The sequence below is a fragment of the Polistes canadensis genome, unplaced genomic scaffold (assembly GCF_001313835.1).
Source record: "Polistes canadensis isolate GaletaPanama2010 unplaced genomic scaffold, ASM131383v1 scaffold_95, whole genome shotgun sequence".
Classification (NCBI taxonomy): Eukaryota; Metazoa; Arthropoda; class Insecta; order Hymenoptera; family Vespidae; genus Polistes; species Polistes canadensis.
The window spans coordinates 152201-179208 of NW_014569642.1; the positions used below are offsets into that span (position 1 = coordinate 152201).

At 32.4% G+C, this 27008-nt stretch overlaps 1 protein-coding gene across 7 annotated transcripts in view; it reads left to right on the forward strand.

Annotated features, from left to right (window-relative positions):
- Positions 1 to 22649, forward strand: part of LOC106787181 (neurexin-3-like) — a 132215-nt gene extending 109566 nt beyond the window's left edge. For 3 of the 7 annotated variants that reach the window (XM_014749319.1, XM_014749322.1, XM_014749323.1), the window contains 5 exons: positions 15033 to 15274; positions 15734 to 15857; positions 18082 to 18258; positions 19378 to 19564; positions 20040 to 22649. In XM_014749319.1, coding sequence (XP_014604805.1) covers positions 15033 to 15274; positions 15734 to 15857; positions 18082 to 18258; positions 19378 to 19564; positions 20040 to 20466 — 1157 coding nt within the window. In that variant the 3' untranslated portion in view covers positions 20467 to 22649. The remainder of the gene's footprint in view (positions 1 to 15032; positions 15275 to 15733; positions 15858 to 18081; positions 18259 to 19377; positions 19565 to 20039) is intronic. The other 4 variants (XM_014749320.1, XM_014749324.1, XM_014749318.1 and 1 more) reach the window with 3 other exon arrangements.
- Positions 22650 to 27008: the final 4359 nt, after the last annotated feature.

Sequence of the window (27008 nt, forward strand, 5' to 3'; positions counted from 1 at the left end):
GAGATTTATTCTATAAGTATTCTGTCTTTTTTTCTCTTCTTTTTTTCTCTTATTCTTCTTTTTCTTCTTGGAACGAAGAACTACTCTATGTTTCTTCTTTCGTCGAAAATCTTCAACCGTGGATCGTTCCTACGACTCGTGGGAACCCAAGTGGAGATTCTACGAGCGTGAGAAAGCCGACGCAAGAAGGGAGTTTTCGATTCTCAGGGTTACTAGGGAATCATTTAATATCAAGAAGGTTACTTTCGATTAACGCATACTTGTCTATGATTTAGGGTATGTCTGTGTATGTTTCGATCATACGTGGATCATTCGATCACAAGCCACCATTCATCATTTTTTCATTTAATTATAAACAAAACATATATACTCCTTTTCCAATTCTATTTTCAAGTTTAAATATTAATTACAAATTTTAATCGATCACCTAATTGTATTCAACGAGATTTACATTAAATTCTTTATAAATTTTATAATATATATTTATGATTCTCTAGAAAAACTCCAAAGTAGGGTAATTTAACTTGGCAATTGTCTGAATGGATTAAAAAGTTTTGAATCTAACACAGAAATAAGCTTTTTTGTTAAGCAATAAAATTATTTTTTTTATTGAGGCTCGAAACTTTTCCACCTACCCTCGTATAGAAAAAAAATCGCTCGTATACGCGATAAACATTAAACGATTTAATTGATAGGGAAAATTGTGTGTATTAGACCGCCATTTTGATAAAAGTATTGGATTCATCTTGTTGGATACCAGCGAATATTTTCTTTTAAATCTCTTCTATTACTTTTCAACCCCCGAGAGAACTCTTAACCATTGATGAATCCTTGGTAAGCCTGAGAAACAGAAGGTCCCTTTCAAGACACTGTTCTCACGCTCATCCATGTTCGCTTCTCTCTTCTCTGCTCAGGTAGAAGTTATTAATCGTCTCAAGGAAACGCGGATTCCACCTTACTAAGAATTCCTTTTCTTGGCACCATGTGGCGAGCACACATAAGCAAACTGAACGACGACAACAACGACGACGACACGATCTTGGGAATATTTTTCAAGATTCTTCTCCTATCTTTCATACTTCCTGTTTGTGGGCCCATCATTAAATTATATTTCAAAACTTACTAAATTAAATTGATGCTCCTGTTGGGATTCATCGTCAGAAAAAAAGTAGATTAAATAATAGAAACAATTTTCGTACTTCCTGTTGGATCCGCCATCTTGTAAATATAAAGAAAAAAATTCGTATATTTCCTGTTAATAAAATAAATAGAAAATTAAAAATAATATTTGTGTTTCCTTTTTTTTGAGGTCGTCATTGAAAATAAAAAAAATAATTAATATATTTCTGGAAAGAAAAGAATTCCAATATTTTTTCACTCGAAGGGACATGATTTCCCGTTGATCTTATTAGGGCCACCTAAAAAAGAAAAGGAAGAAGAAATAAAAGAAGTTGTGAATGAATATTCCCATGTTGGCTCCGTGACAAAAAGATCGCGACATTGGTTGGTCTTGGCGTTGTTGTCTCCTCTTCTGTCTCCTTGCGTAAAATATTCCCACGCTTCGTGAGAACGACTGCAATGCTTTTGTGGCTCGTTCTAAGTATGGAAGCATTTATTTACGTATCTGGTAATGTATTATGTACGTTTACATATTCACTTGCTTAATATTGTCTTTGAAATTTACGATACTTGTTAACATTTTCCTGTCATATTCGAATATCATCAATTTTAACACAATAAGTTCAGTAGTCTTTTAAATGTAACGGTTTGAAACTGCACAAATTGAATTGGAACTGAATTGGAAACGTACAATTTTTTTGTCTTTGTGAAAAATAAATTATATTTAAAAAAAATGAAAATTTTTTATGTTGAGGTTCAATATTTTTCATGATTTATCTATGCATTTATGTGCTTGAAGTAAATGAATAGAAATTCGATAGCATCAATCGAAATATGCGGAATCTTTAGAAGTCATCTGTCGAATATCGAAGAATACCGATGCTAATAAAGATTGGCATGCCATGGCGTACACTAAAGAAATGTCTATGGTGTTTGGCATGCGTGTGGTATGCCTATACATTGTAAATACCTCTATACATATAGATATATATATAATGTATTTACTTAGGAAGTATCAAAGTACCGAAAGAAAGTCATTCGCCGAGATTGTCGCGGCTTGTACTGGAGCGTGAGAAAGAAAATTTTCCAAGGATGCTGGAATGTTCTTCTCACGATCATCAGAGGACTATAACCTTCAAAGAGTTTACGAAGAAATTCGATCAAACTGCTATCCTTACCTGATTATCCACAATAAAGCTTTCCAAACTTTGCCCTCATTCCCTTTAACTGGACAATCTTTATACATGGTCCATCCTTCAAATCGATATTATTCGAACGAAATTTCTAAACTTCATTTTAATCCTAGCATTCACTGAACATATTCTCTTCGTAAACAGCATATAATGTTTTTTTTCCTTGCACTGGATTATTACCCTGACGGTAATAAAAGAAAATAATGTAGGTTTGATTTTCTATTTCCAATGCGATGCGATAAAAAAAAATCTACTTGACGGATTGAAATGCAAAAAGATTTTTAATCGTGTCTGAAGTGTTTGTTGCTAAAATTTGAAATGATTATAAGGTTTAAAGTGAAGTTAGGTATCAGTAAACAGAACTAACGAAATTACTTTCCGAACAATGTAACAATTTTAATTAAATATATAATACTTTACACATACAATTATATGAATGCAATTAGTATTCCGTTTTCATATTCTCCATTATTGAAGTATACTTTACACCCATATATCTACACATATAAATGTATAGAGAAGTTTGTAGATATTTGTAGTGTTTCATTTCGAAACGATCCAGCTAGTTCTACTATCCTATTAATATTACGCACGGTGAAGAGATACGCGTGACCCTACACGTGTACACCATTTGTGAGGTCTTACACACACACACATGCATAAATATACATCTACACATGTTTACGTGCCAACAACATATACCCAAAAAGAAGAAAAAAAGTAGAAAAAAAAGAGGAATATCGAACAATCAGTCGATTTATTCATTTTCCTTGATTGAAATCTTTCAATCAAAGAATAAAAATCAGACAAAAATAATTACTATGTGTAGTGCACCTGTTCATAGAACCTAACGCACTACCTAAACTTCTCTACTATCCTGATCTATATTTACATGGAGTTACGTCACGTTCCATAATCAAAAATCCAACTATTTACGTAAACTTAAAAAAAGAACGAATTAATAAAATAAATAAAACAAAAATAATAATGAAAGTTAAAATTCGGTTATATCTTCAATGAAAGCAATACCTAATACTTTGTTAAATTGAATTCATTCTGATTAGATTAAAAAAAAAGTATTGTCTATGTTCGACTATCATCGATCCATTGGATTCGAATTAGAAATTAATAAGATATCAGCCGATCGATAGAAGTAAACCAATGTAATAGTAAATAGAATCATACTATCTGAGATCATCTACTATCCTGATCCTAGTTTACACGTCATTACGTCAAAATACGTTGTTACGACGAAACTAAATCTACGGGTTCATCCTCGGCATAGATTTGAAATAACAAAAAAATGTCAACTTCGATGATACTGCGATCCCCAATCAATTTCTCGATTTTTAATTCCAAAGATGATTTTTAAAAGAAACACACATGCACGTGTAAAAACAGAAACAACGAAGAACGAAAGGAATGACGGATGAAGACATATGATAACAGAAAAAAAAAACACACGCATACAAACGCATATGTGGTTACTTAGGTATACATAAAACCATTGAGAGAGGAGAGAAAGATCATCGACACGAATGACCGTTCCAAATCGTACACTACCTTGGAATACCTGTTATCCTGATTCTAGTTTGCACGGAGTCATTACGACGACAATAGAAACACGACATCGATGATGTCTACTGACATCCTCTCTCTCTCTATGTTTCGATTTTATCGATATACCAAAAAAGAGTTAAAAAAATAGAGAGAAAGAAAGGAAAAGAGAGAGAAATATATATATATATATATACATGAAAACATTCAATATTGAAGCACACCAGCTACATATCTGCCCCTTTATTTTTCTACTATCCTAGCAACATCTGTATAACAATCGGAATTTTTGAACTATGATTCTAAGATGAATTTTCATCTTTGTTTCTTCACTTATTTTCATCCTAGTTTTATTAATGGATACTGTAACGAAAAAGAACAAGACAGAAAAAGATCACATTTGACTAATCCATGCTCCTTTGTTTTCCTATTACCTCAATTACTTTTATTTATTTCAAGAATAAAATTTAGGAAATTTAATTTCTTTGACCACTTTCTTATATCCATTCCAGATTTTTCTTCTATTTTTTTCTGAAAATACTATATCAAAAGTGAAAAGGAGTAACAGGAAGGGATGAGGGTTGACAAAATTTCTGCTTCTTCGTTGTTTTAAACACTAATATTATAATTTTTAAATTTCCTTCTTATTTCTTTACTCGTATACTATATGCATTCTAATTATTTTCTCTAGTTATGTTTTGTATAAGTATTGTATAAATATACTACGATTTTGCATCAATAAATTATATTCTTAAAGGTGTACACCAAATAATAGCTTATACTAAACCTAAACAAATTCTTAACCCTCAGAAACCTATTATAGTTTGCCTACAGCTTGTTGTGAAAGCAGCACACGACTGGCACGCGACCATCGAACGACCCTCCTGAAGCAAATGTTAGCACAGATGTGTATATACGTGAATATACACATCACCAAAGAAGGTATAGAACAGGTTCTTACCTTAACTCATAGGTAGAACAGACACGTGCCCATGGCCAAAGGCGGAGAGGCCTCTACTCTCTTATAAAACTTATAATTCTCGAATAAAATCACACGCGAATAGAGAAAGGAAGATAGAATGAGAGAGAGAGAGAGAGAGAGAGAAAGAGAGAATTGAACAAGCGAGTGAGTGATAGTGAAAGTGAAATAAAAAGAATCTACCTTCTCGGTTGATATGTTCTCCTGTTGAAAATGGTACCAGATTTCTTGGCAATCGCTAACCCTTTCGATCGATCTACCAACCAAAGAACTATTCCGAGTGGACAAGCCTGGTTTTTTTGTTCTTCTAAAAAGATAGTCGTGCACGTTAAAGCAAGATGGTCGGTGGCTACGTCAAAGGGCTCGTTTCAAGGTCACTCTTAAGAAAGATACTTCTATCTATACCATATGTATAATTACTTGTTACCATTTATGAAATCCTGCTGGAGTTACGTCGGAAATTAACCCTTTCTCCGATATTAAAGTTTCTCGATAGAAATACCTCTCTTCCTTCTTCTTCGTTTTATTCGTTCCTCGTCTCTATCTCAATCTCATGCTATCCTATTTGGAACCTCCTTAACATTTCTACGTTCCTGCTATCCAGTTTTTGATTAATTCGTGTTTACAACCTACTTCACGCCTCTCTGTGGACTTAAACGGACCATTAACCGTAACGACATCGATGCCTTCGGATCTCAATCTTAACCCTCATATTCTCTTTAATTTATCATCTTTCCTCCTCCAATTCTTCTTTCTTCTTCTCCTAATCTTATTCTTATATTAACGTTAGTCTTCTTATTCTTATTCTTTCCCTCTACCTCCTTTCTCTCTGCGACCAACATACGTACTCCGCGAATTGATATTCAATATCAGACGCACTTTCTACGATACATACGTCCCTGATAAGTTGAGGATACAAAATTTCCGTTAACAGGATTTTCAAAGTTCGTTTTGTTGCACGTGGCACTCGATGCATACGACCATTTCTCATCAATTATTTGTCATTCCTATTTTTCTATACCTATCTTCATTATTATAGAATTAGTAGTAGTAGTAGTAGTAGTAATATTATTATCGTTAATCTTCAATTGAATTAGTTGTTGAAATATTAACAGTAAAATGCCTAAAATAGAATTCATTATCAATTACCACCACCGGGTTTTATTGATTTACTTTGCTTATCACACGTGTAATTTATTTTCATGAAAACTACCCAAAGACTAATTAATACGTTCGTTATAAAATTGATATTTAAGAATCACATATTAAAGTGACTGTGGATTATTTATATGCGACGTTTCAATGAATACTACATATCAATTTGTTTCATTCAAATTTAAATCTTATTTTTCCATTGTATTAATGATTAATGTAAACGTTTGAAAATAATTTTATTGAATCAACGAAATTGTGATTTATGTCTTCCCAACACCCCCGAAGATTCTGATGATGATGATCATGGTAATAATAAAATGGCGGTAGTGGTAGTGGTGGTGTGAGAGGAACCACAGCCGAAATCCAACAAAATTTCTTAACACTCATACTTCCCTAGTAAAATATCTTGTACTAATTTATATTTACAATTCCATTCACGCCTCCCAATGAACCGTGACAAAATAATAAAGACCTTTTTCACGTCCATAACTTCGAGATATATTATTATTCCTATTTGTTACACACAAAGGGATAACTAATTTTTTATGTTATTAAATGGTTCTCACTTCCTCTTCCTTTCTCTTGCTCTTCTCATGAAACAGCAGTCAATTTCGTATTCTTATGTTTCCCTATTCTATAGGGTACGCAAGATATCCGCTGAAAAATTGTAAAAGAACACATCAATCGTTGACAAATGGTCTTTTCATACATTCTTTCGAATTTAATTAGCTTTCAGTATATTTTATGCATCATTTAATTCGAAAATGTATATTTTTATTTTTTTGTTTTTAATACTACAATTATTAACAATCTATTTTGCAAATATTTCGATTGCGTTAAAAAAAATAGGCAAAATTATAAATTTTTCCCCATTAGACGAGAATATACTCCAAAAAATGTCTACTGCGCGCAAGTAAAATTTATTTACGCATTACAAATTCTATTTCTTGTTTTATATTTCCAATGATTTAACTTAACGATTCCCATAATGTTTGGATGAGAGAAGAAAGGGAGTATATATTTTAATTTATAATGTATGCCGTTGGAATTGAACTTTCAAAGATTTCATGTTACCCTAAGAACGATGTTTACTCGAATCGTTCTCTTGAGTGGGCACGAAGATAAAAATTATGTTACCTTGACTAATCAAGAAAACCATATATGATGAATGGGAGGAGAGGTATGCACTTTCCATAAAGACCAACGCGTTAACCAAGCATCACATGATCCCCTATTATTCGAGAACGTCAAAGTAGTGAGACAGTCTGCAACCCTTTCTCTCTAACGTTCGTGTACAATAGAAAGCATGCGATGTGTGTTTATTCTTCCTTACTAGCAACTAAAACCGGTTCTTCTTCTTCTTTTTCTTCTTCCTTTTCCTGTTTCTCTTATTTATACGCCGATTCGATTCCAAACAAAACATTTAACATTATGTTTAAAAAATTGTCATTGCCTGATCAATTAATTAATTCCTTCAACAGAAAAATTAATAGAATTTTTTTAAATGGAAAGATCTATTCGAACATTTGCAAAAATATATAAAATAACTTCAAAACTTCTATTTTTAAGTTTTGATTCATAAAAAATTAATATTGTAAACCTACAACATTACAGTTTACGGTACGTTAACCTCAAACGAGTGCATGCTGCATACGAGCTGCATTCTCGGAATTCGAGGCAGCCATCAGGCGTGACAATTTTTTTTCCCAACATTCCAGTCTCGAGCGTGCGACGCGTGCAAGGCCGTATAAGATAACCCTCACCATAGTTCTCGGTCATTATTCGAGTCAAGTATGTTTCGTCGATTAACTTAGATCAGTAACGCAACCATTAAAATTCTTTTTTTATAGAAAACAACATGTTGAATATTTTTTTTAGATTAATAATAAGAAAAATATATTAACAATTAAATATTTCGTATAATTTTGAAAATAATTGAAATGATTCAACAATTTATGCAATAATAAGATCTATTCAAAATAAATTTCTAAGAAAAGTATTTACAATCTTGAATCAATAAATGTAATTATGTTAATTTGAAGAAGGATTAAAAAAGGGTAGAAAAATGGAACGAAGGGTTGAATCGATAGAAGAGGAACGAATAACTTTCTCGTTGCTCATGATCTCTTGGTATTGGAAGCGCCATGCGCCTTCGCAGTTTTCCCACGAGTCCTCCCTTTCTTCTCACGCGTTTATATATTGATCCAGTTATCGTCTCACAATCATTTGTATTTTAATATTTCTCTCTCCCTCTTTTCCTTTCTTCCTTTTATTCTATTATAATGAAGAGAGCACACTAAACAATTCGAAATAATATATTTGCATATTGCTAATATTTACTATAATATATTCATATTAATATAATAATAAATTGTATGAATATTTGTTTATTCCTAACACATAGTTCATATTATTTATTTACATCAAACATAATTTTTCATCAAACGATCAAACTTAAAATTTAATCTCAATTTATATTTTAACACATTGAACATGACTTCTATTATATTAAACATTTTTTCAAATGTATAAAACGTAAATATGTATTAAATGCAAAAATATTACCATGTTAATTATTATTGCAAATTGTATCTCCTAATTTATTGTATAGACCGGTACGAAAAAATCGATTAAAATCTACAATAAAAATAGTAGTTAACAAAAAATCCTTTCTCAGATCATCTCGCTTCTCTTCCACCATTTTGTTTAAACCCTTTACCCAGTACTCCCGATTCACTCTTTTCCACAATGTTGGAGACATCAACTTCCTACAATCGCATGAAGTCCCGCTCACCGAGAGATTCAAATTCTCGCTTTTCTGGAGTCTCTCCCACGGTAAGATCCCGTGGGAATGATTTAATTGGCCTGAGAAAAGTCTCCACTCCTCCTCTTCCTCCTCTTCTTCTTCTATATACTCGTGGAAGAATATCGTTGGCAGCTTTTATTATCCATCCTGGGGAACCTATCGAGGATCTTTTAACCTCTCGTGTCGAAGATCGTCGGCATCCACGACCCCTCGAATTCGATAAACCTTCCTCGTAAAACTTGACCCTTATCTTCCTTCGAATGCTGGCTCACGCATCCTCTTAAACATCTAACTTGTATTCGTTTCTTCAATGATCGCGCGATTTAATCTCCAATCATTTATTTATTCTGATCGCTTACTTTGCGTCAAATAAACGAATCATTCGAAATATATGAAAAATATGTGAGAAATAACATAAAAGATAATATCTTAATTGTAAAGACATTGTCTTTGAAATTAATCTAATAATGGTATAGAATTGAATTTTGTGTGAATTTGAATTTATTCAATTCATAGACGAGAACTAACTAACCCCCGATATCGCATATCTCGTCTGGAAATACTTTCTCACGGATTGGTTCGTGCTCTTCCCGAAGACTCTGGCTTTTCTTCCCACAGAGAAGATAGAAAGAGTCGGGAACACATCAGGAGGCGTGGGATAGTTCGTCCCTGAGGGCAAACCAAACGATCCGTTTCAGTAGTAGGCGTACAGAGCAACGAAAGAGTTGCTTCCAAGAGAGGAACCAATCCTCCTCATCTTCATCTTACCCCTCACCCCCGTTAACCCTTACATGCTTTTCATCTTCCTCCATCCACGAACGGCGTGGCTCTTAACCCATTTCCTAGTTACGTGACACATTTCTTATGTACAACAAATATGACTGTTTGTAAATGCATCCTCAATTATCCCTCAATTAAAGATTTTCCTGAAAGTCTATACAATAGCCATACAAAATATGACATGGTTCATATTTTGATGGGTTGACAAATTCTGAGGATGTCTCGAAAAATAAAAGTGAATTTAACCGAAAATAAAATTGTTTCTATACTGGGTTCTAAACTTTTCAACTCATCCACTATTATAATACTATTCCCTTAAAATCGAAGGAAACTAAATATTACAAGTTTTGCAATCATTTCTAATAAATTTTTAACTTCAAAATAAAGTTTAATGTTAAATTGTTTTGAACAGTATCCCTCACAGTTTTTTACTCCAAATTCTTGAGACAAATCTTGTACCAGTTTGGTTCACACGTTCACTTGAAAAAAACCTTGTCCAGTTTCAAGAAGTAAACGATATTATTTTCATGTTTCACTGTATATTCCACACATACATATGGACACTTTCCTACAGGATGCGAACACGTTCCCAAGCATTCCCGTGTGAAACATTCTTTTTGTCTCTCACTTTCTCTCTCTCTCTCTCTCTCTCTCTCTCTCTCTTTCTCTTTCTCTTTGACTCTCTCTGTCTCTCTGTCAGTCTCTTCTTATTTCTCTTTTTCGCTTTCTTTGATCGTGAGAATCTTAACGACTTCAGGGGAAACAGATTCCCAGATCGACCAGGAGACCAGGCCATGAATGCTGGTAGTTGCATTCCATCGATATCTACCCCTTACGTGCTTTTCCTCTACGCTTCTCTCGATCCTATGAATATATTTCTATTTTTAATACGAGCATGAATCAACGAATCATTGTGCCTACTCACATCTAATTTATAATCGAGATCCAAGAAACTCATCTAATGCATATCTAATACACTCGACTTGCCCAAAAAACATTTATGCACGTCGAAATAATTTATATATGACTTTTATTTCATTTTTTATATTAATATATTTATTCAAGATTATTGATATACGATATAAAAATCAATCTTTTTATTATTGTACGTAAAAACTTATAAAAAAATTGTACAATCATTTAAATAAAAGTTTGTAACAAAATAAAAATAATTTCTGGTTCGTTTCAAAGGGCATACAAATGTAGATTAGACTATACATAAGTATCTTAATTGTTTTACTAACGTGTACTGGATACAAGCCTGTTGCTTGTAACAGCCTTTTCAGTCCTTCGTTCAGCTTTTTCTCACGATTGGTTCTCACACTCTTAGAGAGTTCTTTTATTATTAAAACCTTAAAATCACCAAAATCTCTTACTGCTTCCATTCGCTAGGAGGAGAAGGAGGAGGAGTCTAGATTTGATGATGCCAGGGGAAAGAAAAGATAAGAGGGAGCATTCCACTCGAAATTTTTACCTCCTTTTCGTGTCTTTACAATAAGATAGAAAAAAGATATTTAAAAAAATAAAAACAGAAAAATCATTAACTTAAAATAACCTAAGACCCAACGTCGATTTTATGGTCCTCCTTTCAAGATACCGCTCACACTGTTTTTTTTTTCTATCTTCTTTTTTCTTTCCTTTTTTTTTATAGCGTGAGAACATTTCTACGAGCCGTCCTTTCAATCTTTCGTAAAGGTTCTTCTAAAGATTCTTTCATGTGATTATAGAACCTATATAATAGTATAATAGATGCACAGTATCGAAATCATTCAAAAATTGTCATTTCATCAAATTTATTCGAAATCTTCATCTTTACTTTTCGTGTTCATATATTATAAGCATTGAAATTATTTATACAAAAATATATGCTAAAACAATGAATGTAGCTTACAAATATCTGGAAATATTTACATTTATGCTATCGAGTAACTTATTGAACATTTTCTAAATTATAAACAATCATTTGACAAAAGAGATGAACGACACCGAACATTAATGTAACGAATTCATCAACCGGCAAACCGTCCATCCCTCTTTGTAAACCGTTTTAGTTTTGAAAGAAGAACTGGCATTCTCTGGGAATCATCGATGTTTCCCATACCCAGTGAACAACAAGAACGCGAGTGAAATACGCAACTGTCTTTAGTTCCCACCGTCCAAGCCTTACGAACTGGAACAATTCCTAAAAGTAACTTTAAATCATTGTACCATTTTTTTATTTATTCTAAAATTTTGTAATTAGTATTTTATAAAAATGCACTCACGCGATGATTTCCATTAAATTAGATTTACATATATTTTTTAATCGATCTATTATATCTTTTCTATTTTTATACCGACCTTTTCTAAATGACCATTTTGTTAGATTAATTGACGTGGCAATCCTACACCAATAAATTAAATTTGCATTGAAATCTCTGGATTAGACGTCTTCGTTCTCAGTCATCTCCTCCTCTCCTGATCCCTTTTAACCGAATACGCAACTTGTCTAAGCAACCGAACGTAGCGCGCCTTAACCTACTTTCGGGTGTTCACCACCTCCCCGTGTTCCATACTTTCCTGTCAGTTTACTTATTAATTTAGATTATGTCGTGCAAGAGCTAATTGCACCGAAACATTCAATTCGCTTCACTGCATTCTAATTTCTCGCCCTACATCTCTGACTTTTCTAAAAACATCGATTTCAAGAATATCGAGTAGTCTCCACTTTTATTTATTTCATATTATCCGAGACTGTTGATTAGAATAAAGTAGAATGTCTGATATGAATACAAATATTTTTCGTACAAACAAAATATATATAAATATAGAAAAAATATTTTTAAAATATTCCATTTTTATTCAAACATTTCCACCTAAACAATATTAATAATAATAGTATTATTTATCAAATTATAATATTAATAATATTATTATAAATATTAATACTATTCACATACAAAAATATAAGAAAACAAATTAAATGCTCGCTGAAGAACCAAACGCGACGGAATTCTCAAGTTGGTGTAACTCACAAATAATACACACATACAAATAACACGCAAAAGTATGCGCAATAGGTAGGTTTACTACCAACCGAAATTCTCGTAGGCTAGCCAGGTATCGTGTCTCGCTCTTCTGCTCTCCTAGTAAAGTGATACAGTTTATTGGACTTCTTCGGATTGGAATGTGCCGTCAATGACATCCTTATCTCAATTTTTCGATAGAAGGTAAGGGTTTTGTTTAGTGTACGTGCCCAATATTAGTTTTCCAATAGGCTTTTATGGTTTGGCACGTGTGCACACGTACCATTTATTTGTCGTAGCGGATGAACAGCAAGTAGTAGTATACGTAAAAGTGTTAGTTGGTTAGTAGGGAGATTTCAAGCATCCGAAGATCGAACGTATATGTATGAGCGTGTTGTATGCATCTGTGTATAAGTGTTGTGTGTGTGCGCGCGTGTGCATGTCGAATACTCCAGAAAAGAGACACGATCTACCAGCTGTATTTTTATACTCTACTGATAAATCGACTATGCCTGGTCGACAAGTGCTAAGTCAAGAATTTTAGTAAGTTGATATATTTATAAGAGTCAGACAGCTGAATCTTCCATCTTTGGCCATCCGATTTCTCCTCCGCCATATTTACGCTAATTAAATTCAAACTTTTTTACGGATAATGAAATAGAACGGAGAGAAATAATTTTGTTTAGATTATATATGCTTAGATGGTTGATATCAGATATAAATTATTTACAAATATTCGTCAACTATCATTTTTATTATTGTTATGAACCATTTTACGTAATTAAAAATAGTAGATATATTTTATCCTATTTTCTACCATTCAAAAAAGATCATACTGTTTAATAATTACTTTAGAATCCTCTCTATCTATCTTCATGAAAAACATCTTTCAGTTATCTATATAATTTTCATTTATTTTAAGATTAACAATAAAATAATCTTTTGTACACGCATATACTTATGTTGTTAAAGAAAAAATGTGATTTCTCAGTCGGCCATACTGCGACTTACTTTAAAATGGATAGATATCCCCATTTGATTGGCTATGTGTTGACAAAAATGTCTAATACATATATAAATCGAAACAAAATCTCCGACTAACGAATAGAAGCGAAGTAAAAAACAAATAAGAGAAAGTTTCGGAGAATGGAACGAAGCGTGAGCATCCTACCACGCCTTTCGAACATGAAAATGAATCCGATTGGTTCGGAATTGAATCGAAGGCCAACGTACACCGAGTGTAGCCTAAAACGCTACCATGGCACGCTAGCCTTCTATTTTCTCCTACAAGCCTGGTAGGTTTGTCAGCCGGTCCCATTTTTTCTCGCTTCGCCAAAAATTATTATCCTTTCGATAATTCCAAACGGTTCGTAAACAGACCTCAGTAAAGTATACTTAAGCGCATATATGCTTGTCTTTTATTTATTTCTCTTTTCTTCTTCTTCTTCCTCTTCATCTTCTTCAGTTTACTTTAGAATTCCTTTCCTCATCTTTCGTCGTCTTAATCCCATTCCCCAAAAATACCACATCGATTTGTTGCTTTCCTATTACCCCGTGGCATTTAACTCGCCCATGGCATGCAATCGTTGGCCTGTTGACCAAATGAACCTGTCTGTCTGTCTTTCTTTTATCCGCTTAGTATACATAGATGTATGTATGAATTTGTGTACGTTTCTTCTTCGAACCCAGAACGACAGCCAACTCGCTCCTAGTCGCCTAATCGAAAAATAGCCTCATTATCGATCTTTCTCGATCGAGAGATCTCCCTGTACATATAGATCCTGATCGAACGATCTAAACGAGTCTTTTGTAATCCTTCATCTCTTGTGCAAAGTTTTAAAAGTTTGATATAATATAAGTGTTCAGTAGTACAGAGTACACACTTGACACTTTCCTGTTCACATTTCTTCATTTTAATCATTTGATACGACAGGTTATTTGAAATTATAAATCATTTGTAAAAATATTGAGATCAGGAATAACGAAGGAAGTAATGCAAGTAAATATTTGCATCCTGTTACACGAGTACAAAGGGTCGAATGAAGAAAGAGAGAGAGAGAGAAGAAGGCAACCCTAAGTAATTCCTTACCCTTCATACCCGCCTGTTCAGAAAACCAACCAAATTTAGACCTACAAAGGGCCAAGGGTTCCCTGAGCATTCCAAGTACAGGACGAAGGAAGAGAAGCAAATACTTAACCTATCACTATCGTATGCTCGTGTGAGGACAAGGGCCAAGTAGATTGGTCAATAAAGAGACTCGCTTAACATCCAGCTCTTCATGCTCGCCTAATCAACGGTCAAACGAATAATTTGTAGAGTACCAAAGCGAACTACTCGTTAAATTTATGGAATTTTCCTTTCCTTCTCGTTAAATTTTATAGGAGTCGTCGATAAAAATGTCATCATAACTAATTTAAGCTTCTTTTATCATTTACAGGCTATCAGCACTCGGTATTTAACAGTCAATCGACCATACAAGTCGGTGGCAAATGGAATCGAAGCAAGGGAAAGATCGAGAGACCATTTCTGGGAGTTATCGCGGGCCTTGTGGTCAATAGTGCACGAATCTTAGAACTGGCTGCTGCCAAGGACAGTCGAATTACTATCAGAAGTGACGTTCAACTTTTACCAGCTGGAAGTCTCCTGGATCGAGCTGCACCTTTGCAAAGAATGCAGCAGGTAAATTAACAACTACAATGTTTCTTTAATTACTCAAATATTCTATTTACTTTATCCTAAATTGTGAACTACTGTAAAAATTAACTTGAAATTATTAAACAAGCTAAATTTACTTAACTAAAAGTAAGACATCCTACAATAAACATTCTAAAATCTTTATATACACAAGTTGTATCAGAAATGATGTTATATAAACAGGGGATGAATTTGGAGATCCAATGTGAAGATATTTGCCTAATACGCTTATGATCTGAAACGTCATGTAAGTGGTAGAGGTTAATAAAGTTTTATTCACCATAATTGCAGTTTGCTAATTATGTATCAGGCCATGCAACGTAATTTTTGGTACACCTTATATATGCGTTAAGTGAAACAAAAATTTAATGCTAATAAAGAAATTTTCGACAATGTGTATCCTCAATCCAAGTAATATAGTTGAACAAATTGTTTGTATCGTAGACTCCAGCATCTGGTTTCCCAGGCGTGATGGACGATCTAATCTTCTCCGGTGCCGGAAGTGGATGTGCCGGTGACGACGAAGACGAAGAATGTACGCCCATTTACGAGCCTGGTTCCGGTAAGTGTAAGTAAACATTTCCTCGTGGGTGTAAGTAATTTCCTTCGTCTCTTCTATTCTATCTCGTTCGGGGTCGATATACTATAGACTAGTTTGCTCTTCCAACGCCAGATGGCATTCCTTAATTTCGTTCAACGTTTAAATTTAAGTTTTTTATTGTTTATGGGAATCAAGACATTGTTAAAAAATGATGCATTAAGTCGATTTAGCAGCATGACATTCATTTCGATAAATCGTTTGATATTTTTGAGATATTGGTAGATATTTATGCATGTTTTTAAGGATTAATCAGTAACTGCTTTCTCGCAAGTACTTGTGCATCAGTCGGTTAGTATATAAACCTGTGGCCGAGTTAATATATCGTGTAGTATGAAAGGAGAGCCGTTTAGCACTCCCCTAGACAAGGATGGAATAAACACATATAATGGTAAGGCACTGTCGCCTTCGGCGGCTCTTACCTGATTTTTTTTTAATTATAATTTATGCATATGAACATGCAAAAATAAATCCGAAATATTTCAATAATTTTGCGTCAATTGTTACATTTATAAAAATGCTACGAAGTATCACTTATCACAATCAATGCTTTATCTTATTTAATATTATTATTTTATTTTATTTTTTTAGATATATAGAAGATACAAAAAATGTATATTGTCATAATCTGTACGTTAAACCTTATTCTTGTTAGATAATTTTTAAAAATTATTTAAAATATTTTAAATAAAGTTTACCAAATTTAATACCCGACGCAATAATAATTTTTTATTGTCATTTGCCTGACGCATATAGAATTTTCTCTGCCTCTTTCTTCATTTATTTGCATATTAGAAAATTCTTTATAAATGTTAAAAACATCTGCACGTTATTCAACTAAAAGTGTTTTCTCTCAAACCAAGAATATCAACAAAAATTATAATTTAATATGTTCGCTTTAATCAAATTTTTTACTGGCTGTATAAATAATGATAAAGAAAAATTTATATATCTTTTCAAAATATTTTTAATAATATTGTCATCGAAAAACGCTTCCATAACAAATCACAAAAAACAATGAGAAAATATTCCTTTAACATATTTTCATATTTTTTACCAATAATTCTAACTTATTTCTGAATTTCTTGGCACCAGTCCATAATTAGTCCAACAGAGTATGGGTCGATACCAACATCCATTTTCGATCATGTCTTGAATGGGCAAAGTTCCAAACTAAGAATGAGCCTAACATTAAAGATCACATGATGACATTTTACATTGTCCTACTTTTTCATTGCAATTTTTCACTTTATTCAACGAAATGTAGAAAAAGTTATATCAATTTTTCACGCGCATAAACCAATAAAAATTACACAATAAACAGAAATATTTTATACAAAATTATTCACCTTAATGTCATAAACTTATTCTATTTAATTAATGTTTATTAAATCCACATAATATAAAATAATACTAATATGGACAATTAGTCGATAATTAAACATTTTCATATAAAAATTCACGCATATCTTCTCATCGTATCAAGATAAATAAAAATATTATTTATATTATTGATACACATTTTAATAAATTTAATAAATCGCATCTTTTTTTAATCGAATTTATAAAAATTTGATTGAAACGTTACAAGCATGTCTACGATATTTGCATACACCCATGTATGTACACATTTAACAATCCTAGATACACAGATACTTAATTACACGTAAAATTTGGAGAAACAAGTATATGTTCTATACAAACACGTCACTGGCATTGTCGTCAACGATATAGAGACAGGAGAACGTTTCTCATTAGCAGTATCGCACGTTTAAATGTCAACATCAGGGAGAGAGAGAGAGAGAGAGAGAGAGAGAGAGAGAGAGAGAGAGAGAGATATTACGTATGATATTGTCATCACGCGTTCATAGTTAATTTTCGTGTCATATCAAGCTTGCATTCGTGTCCGAAACGGAATTGTTTAGGAAACCACGAATGCGTGTCATTTTCATGTACAAACAAACAATCCCTATTTAATCATTTATTTACCTTCTTCATTTACACTTGCCGATTTCCAAAAAAATAAGTATAAAAAATGTAAAACATACCAATCATAAGTTTAGTTGACAGATAAACCTACATTAATATCCTGTTTCTCTGAATGTACATAATAATTCCAAAATGTTAGCCAATAATGTAATAAAAAAAGTTTATATTTAGAATTTTAATTATTATTTTAAAAAATGTTTTGCAGACGATTTGATAACACCGGTCTACGTGGCACCGACGAGATTACCAACAACTTTGAGACCAAAACATACCAAAGATAATATTCAAGAGCGACCCTCGTGCGATGACGAAGAAGAGGATTGTGAAGAAGGTTCAGGAGAACCTGGAACAACCGAGGAAATAGTCGTCACTTCTACAACCGGTTCGTTTCCAAAGAGATTTACACAAATTTTTCCTCTATTGCAACACCTACGCCAATGCTTATCGATCCTACAACCTACTCATTTACTTTCCGACTACGCATTCGTTTTATTCGCGAGTAGAGTATTTCCAAATCCCTAAAACAAAGTTTGATTTTTCTTTTAAGTTTATTTTATTTTCTGTATTTATTTTAAATCAATTATTTTATAGAACACAATATCAGCAATAAATACACATATTTAATTTACTTAAATATTTTTTTCTATGCACATACACACACACACACACACACACACACACATTGCACGACCTATTTAACATCAGCTTCAAATTACATTATCACATTCATTCTTTGAGTCATCCATATATAATTTTATGCTTAATACGAGTTAATTTTTCATACAACGTATGTTCACTACGAATTTTACATGTTATCATTCAAACGTAAAAACAAAGTTATTTTACAAACATTGAAAAATGTATATTAAAATGACTCGTATTTCTCAGAATTCTTGCCGTTATATAAAAATATATCGAAGTTTCTATTAAATATTGCAATAATGAAGGCTAAAGGGTAAGATATGTAAACGGTCAATCACAGCTTTCGAAATAAAAAATACTATTAGGATATGGAAATACTTGTACCTTGGTGACGCTCGTTCTTTCTTTCTCTCTTTCTCTTTGAGCTTGCATATCCCTAAGCCGTATGCGGTGAAAGCTCCGCCAATCCGGTCGCCACAAGCTTGGTTGACCGTCGCCAAGCATAGTCGAGCAACCCCTTCGATAAGAGAGACACCGAAGACTACTTCTTTCAGTCTGTCATGTCTACATCGTAGCGTGATATCCTCGGGCTTCCTCTTTGGCTTCTAAAGAGACACCCCTCCCTACACACTTCTGCATGCATACACATTCTCTTATACAAATATACGCGAATTCACGCACTCGATTTCTCTATGTCAAAAAGAATTATTGTGAGTAATCGATGAGTGATCAGCTTGCGAGCAAACATCACACGGAAGAGTAGATAAAAAAAAAAAAGAAAAACAGGAAAAAAGCTTACTAAGCCTCTTTTTAACTACCTCCACCCCCCCTTTTTCTATCTCTTTTCCCGCCGTGACAGCAGACACGAGCAGCCCAGTAACGTACACGACCCTGCGGGAATATTCCACGAGTCACAGCAGCACTCAACACAGTTCGACGATATCCTCCTCCTCATCTTTGTCACCATCGACCTCGACACGGGAATTCGTCACTGTTTCCGGACAATACAATGGTTCTACCATCGACACGGAAACTAGTCATAGCAGGTAAGCTTCAAATATAGTCAGAAAAAAGGGAAACAACCCTCTCGATCATTTTCAATAAAAAATATAAATTGTTGGAGATACATGGACGTTATTATTGTAATTGACATTTTTAGATACGCCAAGAAAAGAGTGTACCTTCGGTCGATCTAATTAAATATAGTTGTAAATTGGAATATTTCACGAAAGATATCATAAAGATTTTCAAAGATATTCGGGAGACTACTATTCCCATCTGAGCTACCTGAGAACAACCTTTACAAAAATCCGGAAGTCACAAATATTACATAGACCTACTAAGAGTTTCTAACACAATTCCATTTTCAACTACAATCTTTCCCATACCCATCATTGTACTGAAACAACAACAAAAATATATGTACCAAAACATAGTAAACAGACTTGTTTCTGCATTCTAGTTGTTCTTATATTACACGTCTTCTCATATGATTTTTCGTTCGTTTGTTTGAATATGCAGTAGCAGTATTGTGACGCCCCGATCGACAACAGTGACAACGCAAACAAGTACAACGGAGATGACGGACCCACCCCCGCCACCTCCGCCGCCGATTTATCCACCGATGCCAACCCCGCCTAAGAACAATAACAAAAACAAGAGGATAACATCGGAAACTGCTGAGAACGTTGCCCTGATAATTGGCATTATAGCGGGTGCCCTAATCGCGATAGTACTCATCATCCTGATAATACTGAAGTTTAAAAATCGACCGGAAACCAGTTACAAGGTTGACGAGACAAAAACTTTTTGTCAGGATCCGAATGCTGCTTTGCTCGGAGCAACTGGTTCGGGGCAGCCGTTTAACGGTGCACTTAAAAATGGCGCGAACGGAAGTAAAACAAATAAAAAACGAGAACTCATAGACATCAAGGAGTGGTATGTGTAGGCCTAGCCAATTGAATGCGTATATCCTTCGAATTGGACTCTAACTAAAAGAGAGATTAAAGAGAAAAAAACAAATTAGGAAACGGATCGAGTGAAAATGTGAAATAGAGAAAGAAATAAGAGAGAAAGAAAGAAAGAAAACAAGAGAGAGAGAGAGAGAGAGAGAGAGAGAGAGAGACAGAGAGAGAAAGAGAGAGAGAGAGAGAGAGAGAGAGAGAATCTATCAATCTTCCATGTCCTACGGCATTCACCCTCGCACAAAAACAAACCAACAAACATTCCTTTGATCTAACTCGACAGAACTTACATTAGCGAGGGTGGGTGGGACGTAAAAGAACAAATTGGAGAGATACCGCGTTACATGTACTAGTCAATAAACATTTTTCGATATTTTCCAATCAAAAAAGATAAGTCGAAGATCAACAGGATTCGCGTTTTCCGAATTTACGATACACGATCACTGACGCGATGATTATCTTAACGCATACCATACATAGTTGAATTTTCCTTGGAAGAGAGCAATTCTTTTGTTTATTGTTAAAACGTAGTTGTGAAAGATTATAAACGATATATGTGTGTGTGTAAGTTTTCAGTTTGAAGAGAATAATGTTGGAAAGAATGCCGTAAGTTTTAGGAAATGATGAAAGTATTATATATGAATGATAATGACGATGATGACGAGGATGAAGATGAAGATGATGATACTACATGGCGATTAAAACTGCACTTATTGTTGTATAGAAAAAAATACTTACATATATATATATATATATATATATATATATATATAATTATATATACATACATGTATATGATATTACCGGTTACGTTATACGTGCAAATTGTTTGTTAAATGATAGATTTTATTAATAAAAAAAAGCAAAAGAAAAAGAATGAAAAGGAAAGAAAAAATAAGAGAGAACGAGAAAAGCGTTGTGTCTATATGAGTAGGCGTAAACGCGATCAAAACTTCCAGTATCGATCGTGCGATAGTTAAAACATTACAGATCTCGAAGAAACATTATAAAATGGAAATAACAGGAAAAATAAAAAAGGAAGAAAATTATACTATGAGAACCATGCGTTAGATATATCAAAACAATACCCCCTCATCCTTTCTCACTTTCTCTCTCACTTTGTCTCTATCTGTCTCTATCTCTCTCTCTCTCTCTCTCTCTCTCTCTCTCTCTTTCTCTCTCTCTTTCTTTGTCTCTCTTTCTCTCTACGTGTTTGTCTGCGAGTATGTGTGCGTGTGTTCTCTTCGAGCTACGATATAATTGCCTCTGCTCCGTCGAATCGTTAGAAAACAACTTCGATTATTGTAACACATGGATACAAAATCGTAATAATTGTAATAACGAACCTAAACTGTGACGAGATAATTTCGACGGATTGACGATGAATAAGCGCCTGCACGTTTTATACACATACAATAAATATATACACACACGCCATATAAACAAATATACATACTTACATACAACCATACATACATGCATATATACAAACATACATACATACGTACATACATATAAATATATTTTTTCATAAGAACCAATTATACCAATCCGGTTGGCACAAGCTCGAGCTCTCGAATATCATTTCATATCTTTCTTTCTTGTTTGTTTCTCGAAAATAATCTTAATTATAATTATTATAATTATGATTATGATAATAATAATAATAATAATTAATAGAGGAAATATATATAAAAAGGAAATGAAGGAAAAAATATAAAATAAATAAATAAATACACACAAACACATATACATACACAAATAGTACTACGGGTACTGCGTATTATACATGTGTAAGTGCGGATAAATACACATAATACATATATAAAAATCTATGTAAGTAGTAAATGCTACTTATCACATTGATCTCTTACGATCGATCGATCGATTGATCATTTGTTATTCGAAGCTGAACTGGAATTTTCATGAATCTTCCCTTCGAGATGGTATCGTGCGTGATATCAAAAACGAACTCGGATCCTCGCAACGATCGTGAGAAAATAAATAAAAAAAAAAAGAAAAGGAAAGAGTATGTGTGCGTGCAATCGTGAAATGGCGAACGCTTCATCAGAGAACAAAAAATGAGTATATAATTACTTACTTAATAATGTACGCGTTGGTGCGATCTTCCATTAAAAAGTGTCGAAGAAATCAAACTAGAGAAAAAGAGAAAAAGAAAGAGAGAAAAAATGATGGATGCAGAGGAAAATTTGTGGAAAGCAATATGTACTTTCTTATAGATTAAATTATAATCGAGATAAGAGACTCGATAATATGAAATTACAAGATCGACTAATATCTTGCAATTGATAAAATAATCGAAACGTCATTACGAAATCTTCGTTTCCGAATTAACGAAAATAAAATGAAAACAAAACACAAAATATGAAAAATTTCCCTTTTCATTTTAAAGGCTCATATGTGTTGCAACAATTCAATAAAAAAAGAAGATCGTATGTGTTTCACACATCAGCTTAAAAAATTGAATGGTTCTTTTTGGAAAAAGAATTTCATTAGTTCACGCAATTTTTGTAATCATGTAAAAAATTGCGATTTAATATCCATACAAAAATGTTAACATTATTTATTAATAAAACTAACATATTTGATAATGGGCATCGTGACTGGAAAGACAAAACTGAGACTACGCGTGAAAACTAGAAACATGTTAAGCGATGATTCATCGAAACCGTTCAGAAATTATTAAAAAAAAGTTAAAATAAAAAAAACAATATTATAATTAAGGAAAACAGATTTAAATAAATAATTGTACACGTCCGATTGTTATAAAAATAAACATACATACCAGGAAAGAAACGAACAAACAAATATACAAAAATAAATAAAAGGGAAAAGGAAGAAGAGCTTTTTGCGTTTTAGATGCGCACATTATCGCTATCTCGAATCCAACGATAAACAATATTATAATTATACTGACATTACTTAAGTTTTGATTCGTTGCTAGGTATTTCGAACAAACTATCTCTCTCGTTTAAAAAATACTTCTTCGCGCATCCTTCCACGGTGGTGATAACAAAAATTAGTTCCGATAAAATTTTACTATAGTCAAATTCTTTTTTGCAAATTTACGAATATTCGTGCGTACTGGGATTTAATCTTGTTGTCGGTGTATGGTTATTGTTTAAAAATATCTTTTTAAAGTAACGAATATATAAAATACGATATAGAAATAAATATTTGTCGGAAGAAAAAAGGTATAGCGAAAGAAAAATATTAAAAATTAATAATTATACTAATAATTATATTATAATTATAATAACATAATAATAATAATAATAATAATAATAATAATAGTAATAATAATAATAATAATATTAATAATAATAATTAAACACAAACAAATAAATAAAAATCATATAGTCCCTGTATCATAACAGTGAGCTTGATGTTATAAAAAAAAAACTTAAACACGTATTATCGCGCAAACGCAAACGCAAACGCAAAGGCGCTTATTACAATGATTAAAAACTATTTCATAAAAGAAAAAAGTGAAAAATAAAGGAAGAAAAAACGCTCGCGTCGTTTTCAATATTAGAATACGCATCAAGCATTTCGTGTATATTTATATTTGTATATACATTTGTGAATCCGTATGCTTGTGTATGTAAAAAATATTAGATAATTGTAAATGAAATGAATATGCTCGAATCTTTAATTTAAATTTTGATTTAAGAAATTATTTAATCGATCAACAAATGCACCAATTCCTTCGTACATAACATCAATTTCTTGATAATGTTCTTCAACATTTTTTAATAATTTCGTCGTTTTATTTAATAAATGATAATGATAATGATACGACATCTTTTGCTAAAGATGCATGCATGTCTATTAACGTGTGAATAATTCACAAATAATGAATGTAAAGAAAGTAAAGAAAATGAACGAGGAAAAGTGCACGCACGAATAATATCTAAATCGTTTTTGAATTTATTATTAAATTATTTTTCTTATCGATTGTTCTTATCTATCACTTATTCAAACAAAAGTTATGCGTGGAAGGTAAGAAGCGCGTAAGCTTGAAAAAAACACAAAAATCTTTTTATCTCGGCGCGCGTAATTTTCGAAACATCCTAGTACTTGCGTCTATATCGCACAAAAGCTTAAATTCGCGTTTATATTACAAAAAGCAAGGGTAGAAAAGATTTCTGACGTTGATTATGATTTTTAAAACATCTGTGAGAACCAAAAAATGTTGAATTATACAAAATGTTATAAAAATAAAAAATCTCGCTCAAATCGAATTTAAATTTGTTGTTTGGTTTGTTTGAAACTTATACTATATCGGTTTCCATATTGGCTGGAAAATGATTTTTTGTCGGTTGTGAACCGATTACTATATTCAACCGGAAAATAATAATTGGTAAATTTCAACATGAAATTAATTTATTAATAATATTAAAAATTGTTTTCACTCAGAATTAAATTACAAATGAAACATTGAAATTATTTTAATCCTTGAAAAACCATAAACCATGGATCGAATGAAATTAATCGCAAATCAGACTTATTTTCATCTTAAAATGTATATTTCAACGATAATATTCTCGCGTAACACTTAAAAAAGAAAAACTTTTAAAAAAAACCCCAAAAAGATAAAAAGAAAAATAAAAGAAATGGAAGAGCACAATAATAATAATAATAATAATAGTAATAATAATATTATAATAATAATAATAATAATAATATAAATAATAATAATAATATAAATTATAAATAATAACAATAAATATAAATAATAAGCATCGCGGCGAGTTTCTTAAAAAAAACAATCTGAATTACGCCGACGTTACTTCTGTCACATATTTTTGTCACCCCTGAACACCCAACCAGCAACCTCCATTTTTGCATTATTTTCGGATCGATCAATCGATCCAAAGCTATGAAAATAAAAATGAAAATCGATATCGATTTCTTAAAATTTAGAAAAAGAAACGACTTTGAATACGAGTAGGTAGTCTTAACGACATTTCGAACCCCCTCACGGTAAAACGAATGGAATTGCGCGAAGACATTTGTATGTATGTATATGTATGTACGTATAATTATTTCATTATTTATTTATTTATTAGTTTATTTTTCCATATCTCATTCTCTCTTTCTCTCTCTCTCTCTGTCTCTTTTCGAAGAAAAATCCAAAAATCGCGAAAAAATCCTCAATATTTCAATTAAAATTTTATTATTATTACTGTCATTATTACTATAATCATGAATTCGGTGCTATTACGTTACTGTCCATCTCGTACGTTAATTTTACTATCACGTCATTAACGAATCTAATTAAAAAAAAAAAGAAACATTTAAGAATTCGCGATAAACGTTACATATTATTATCACTGCCCCAACTGACTTCTCTGCATATCCTTCGAAGTACCGACGATTATTCAAACTGACAATGAAACATTTATACTAACGCAATGATTAATTCTATAATTAATAATCGTAATTACCAAAAAAAATGTGTTTTAAATCGTATTAAACAAACTAAACGGAGTAAGTGACGATTTTAAGGAGATCTGGCAAAAAATCGATATATGATATTTAATAATAAGAATTATATATTACTAGCCCCTGCCTCTTTTGCCCCCTTTTCACTTCTGTTATCTCTCCTCGATGGCGATAAACAATTTGTGGTCACGTAATAATAAATTAATCGACCTGAAAAGATGGGGTAAGTGTAAATGAGAAAAAATGGGTGGATGGATGAGACAGGAGAAAAGGATATTTACGACATAGGTATAAATATATACTTAATAATATAAATAAATATATACTTGTTATTATAAGTAGATATTTCTACGGTGTCGAGGATCCGAAGTATAAAAAGCTTAACGCCTATTCTTTCTTATTAATTAGGTAGAGAGGAAAGATATTTTACATTTGTACGATTGATAATTTCGTTCATGAGTACATATATACGAGTACAGTAATTAAATAGAAAAAAAGCATGCGCTTTAAGCTGCAGCAAAGAGAGAAAGAGAGAGAGAGAAAGAGAGAGAGAGAAAGAGAGAGAGAGAGAAAGAAATAATGACAATGATAGAGATAGAGATAGAGATAGTAAGAGTATAAAAGAGAGATAAAGTGATAGTGTGTATATGAGTGTGAATGAAAGAAAGAGAAAGATAGGGAAAAAAATGAAAGAAAGAGAGAAAGAGATAGAAATAGACGCCGTTCGATCGCGCATATTTTTTTGTCGGCTAACTCATGACAATTTTACACGCCCATACGTATATATAACATTATAAAAATATATGTATATATATATGTGTGCGTGTGTGTATTTATATGTATAGTAGCAATCGATTGTGTGAAGACTGGTGGTAAAAAAGGGTATATATTATATATAAAAAATGTATATTCTAATGCTGTGTAATTTTTTGTCGATCGTTTAATCGATCGATCGAACGTGTTTATTAATCGTACGTAATTCGCTCTAGTCAGCCTTTTCTCTTGATCATTTTGGTGAATTATATTAAATACGGATATAAATAATGTAACGTAAGCG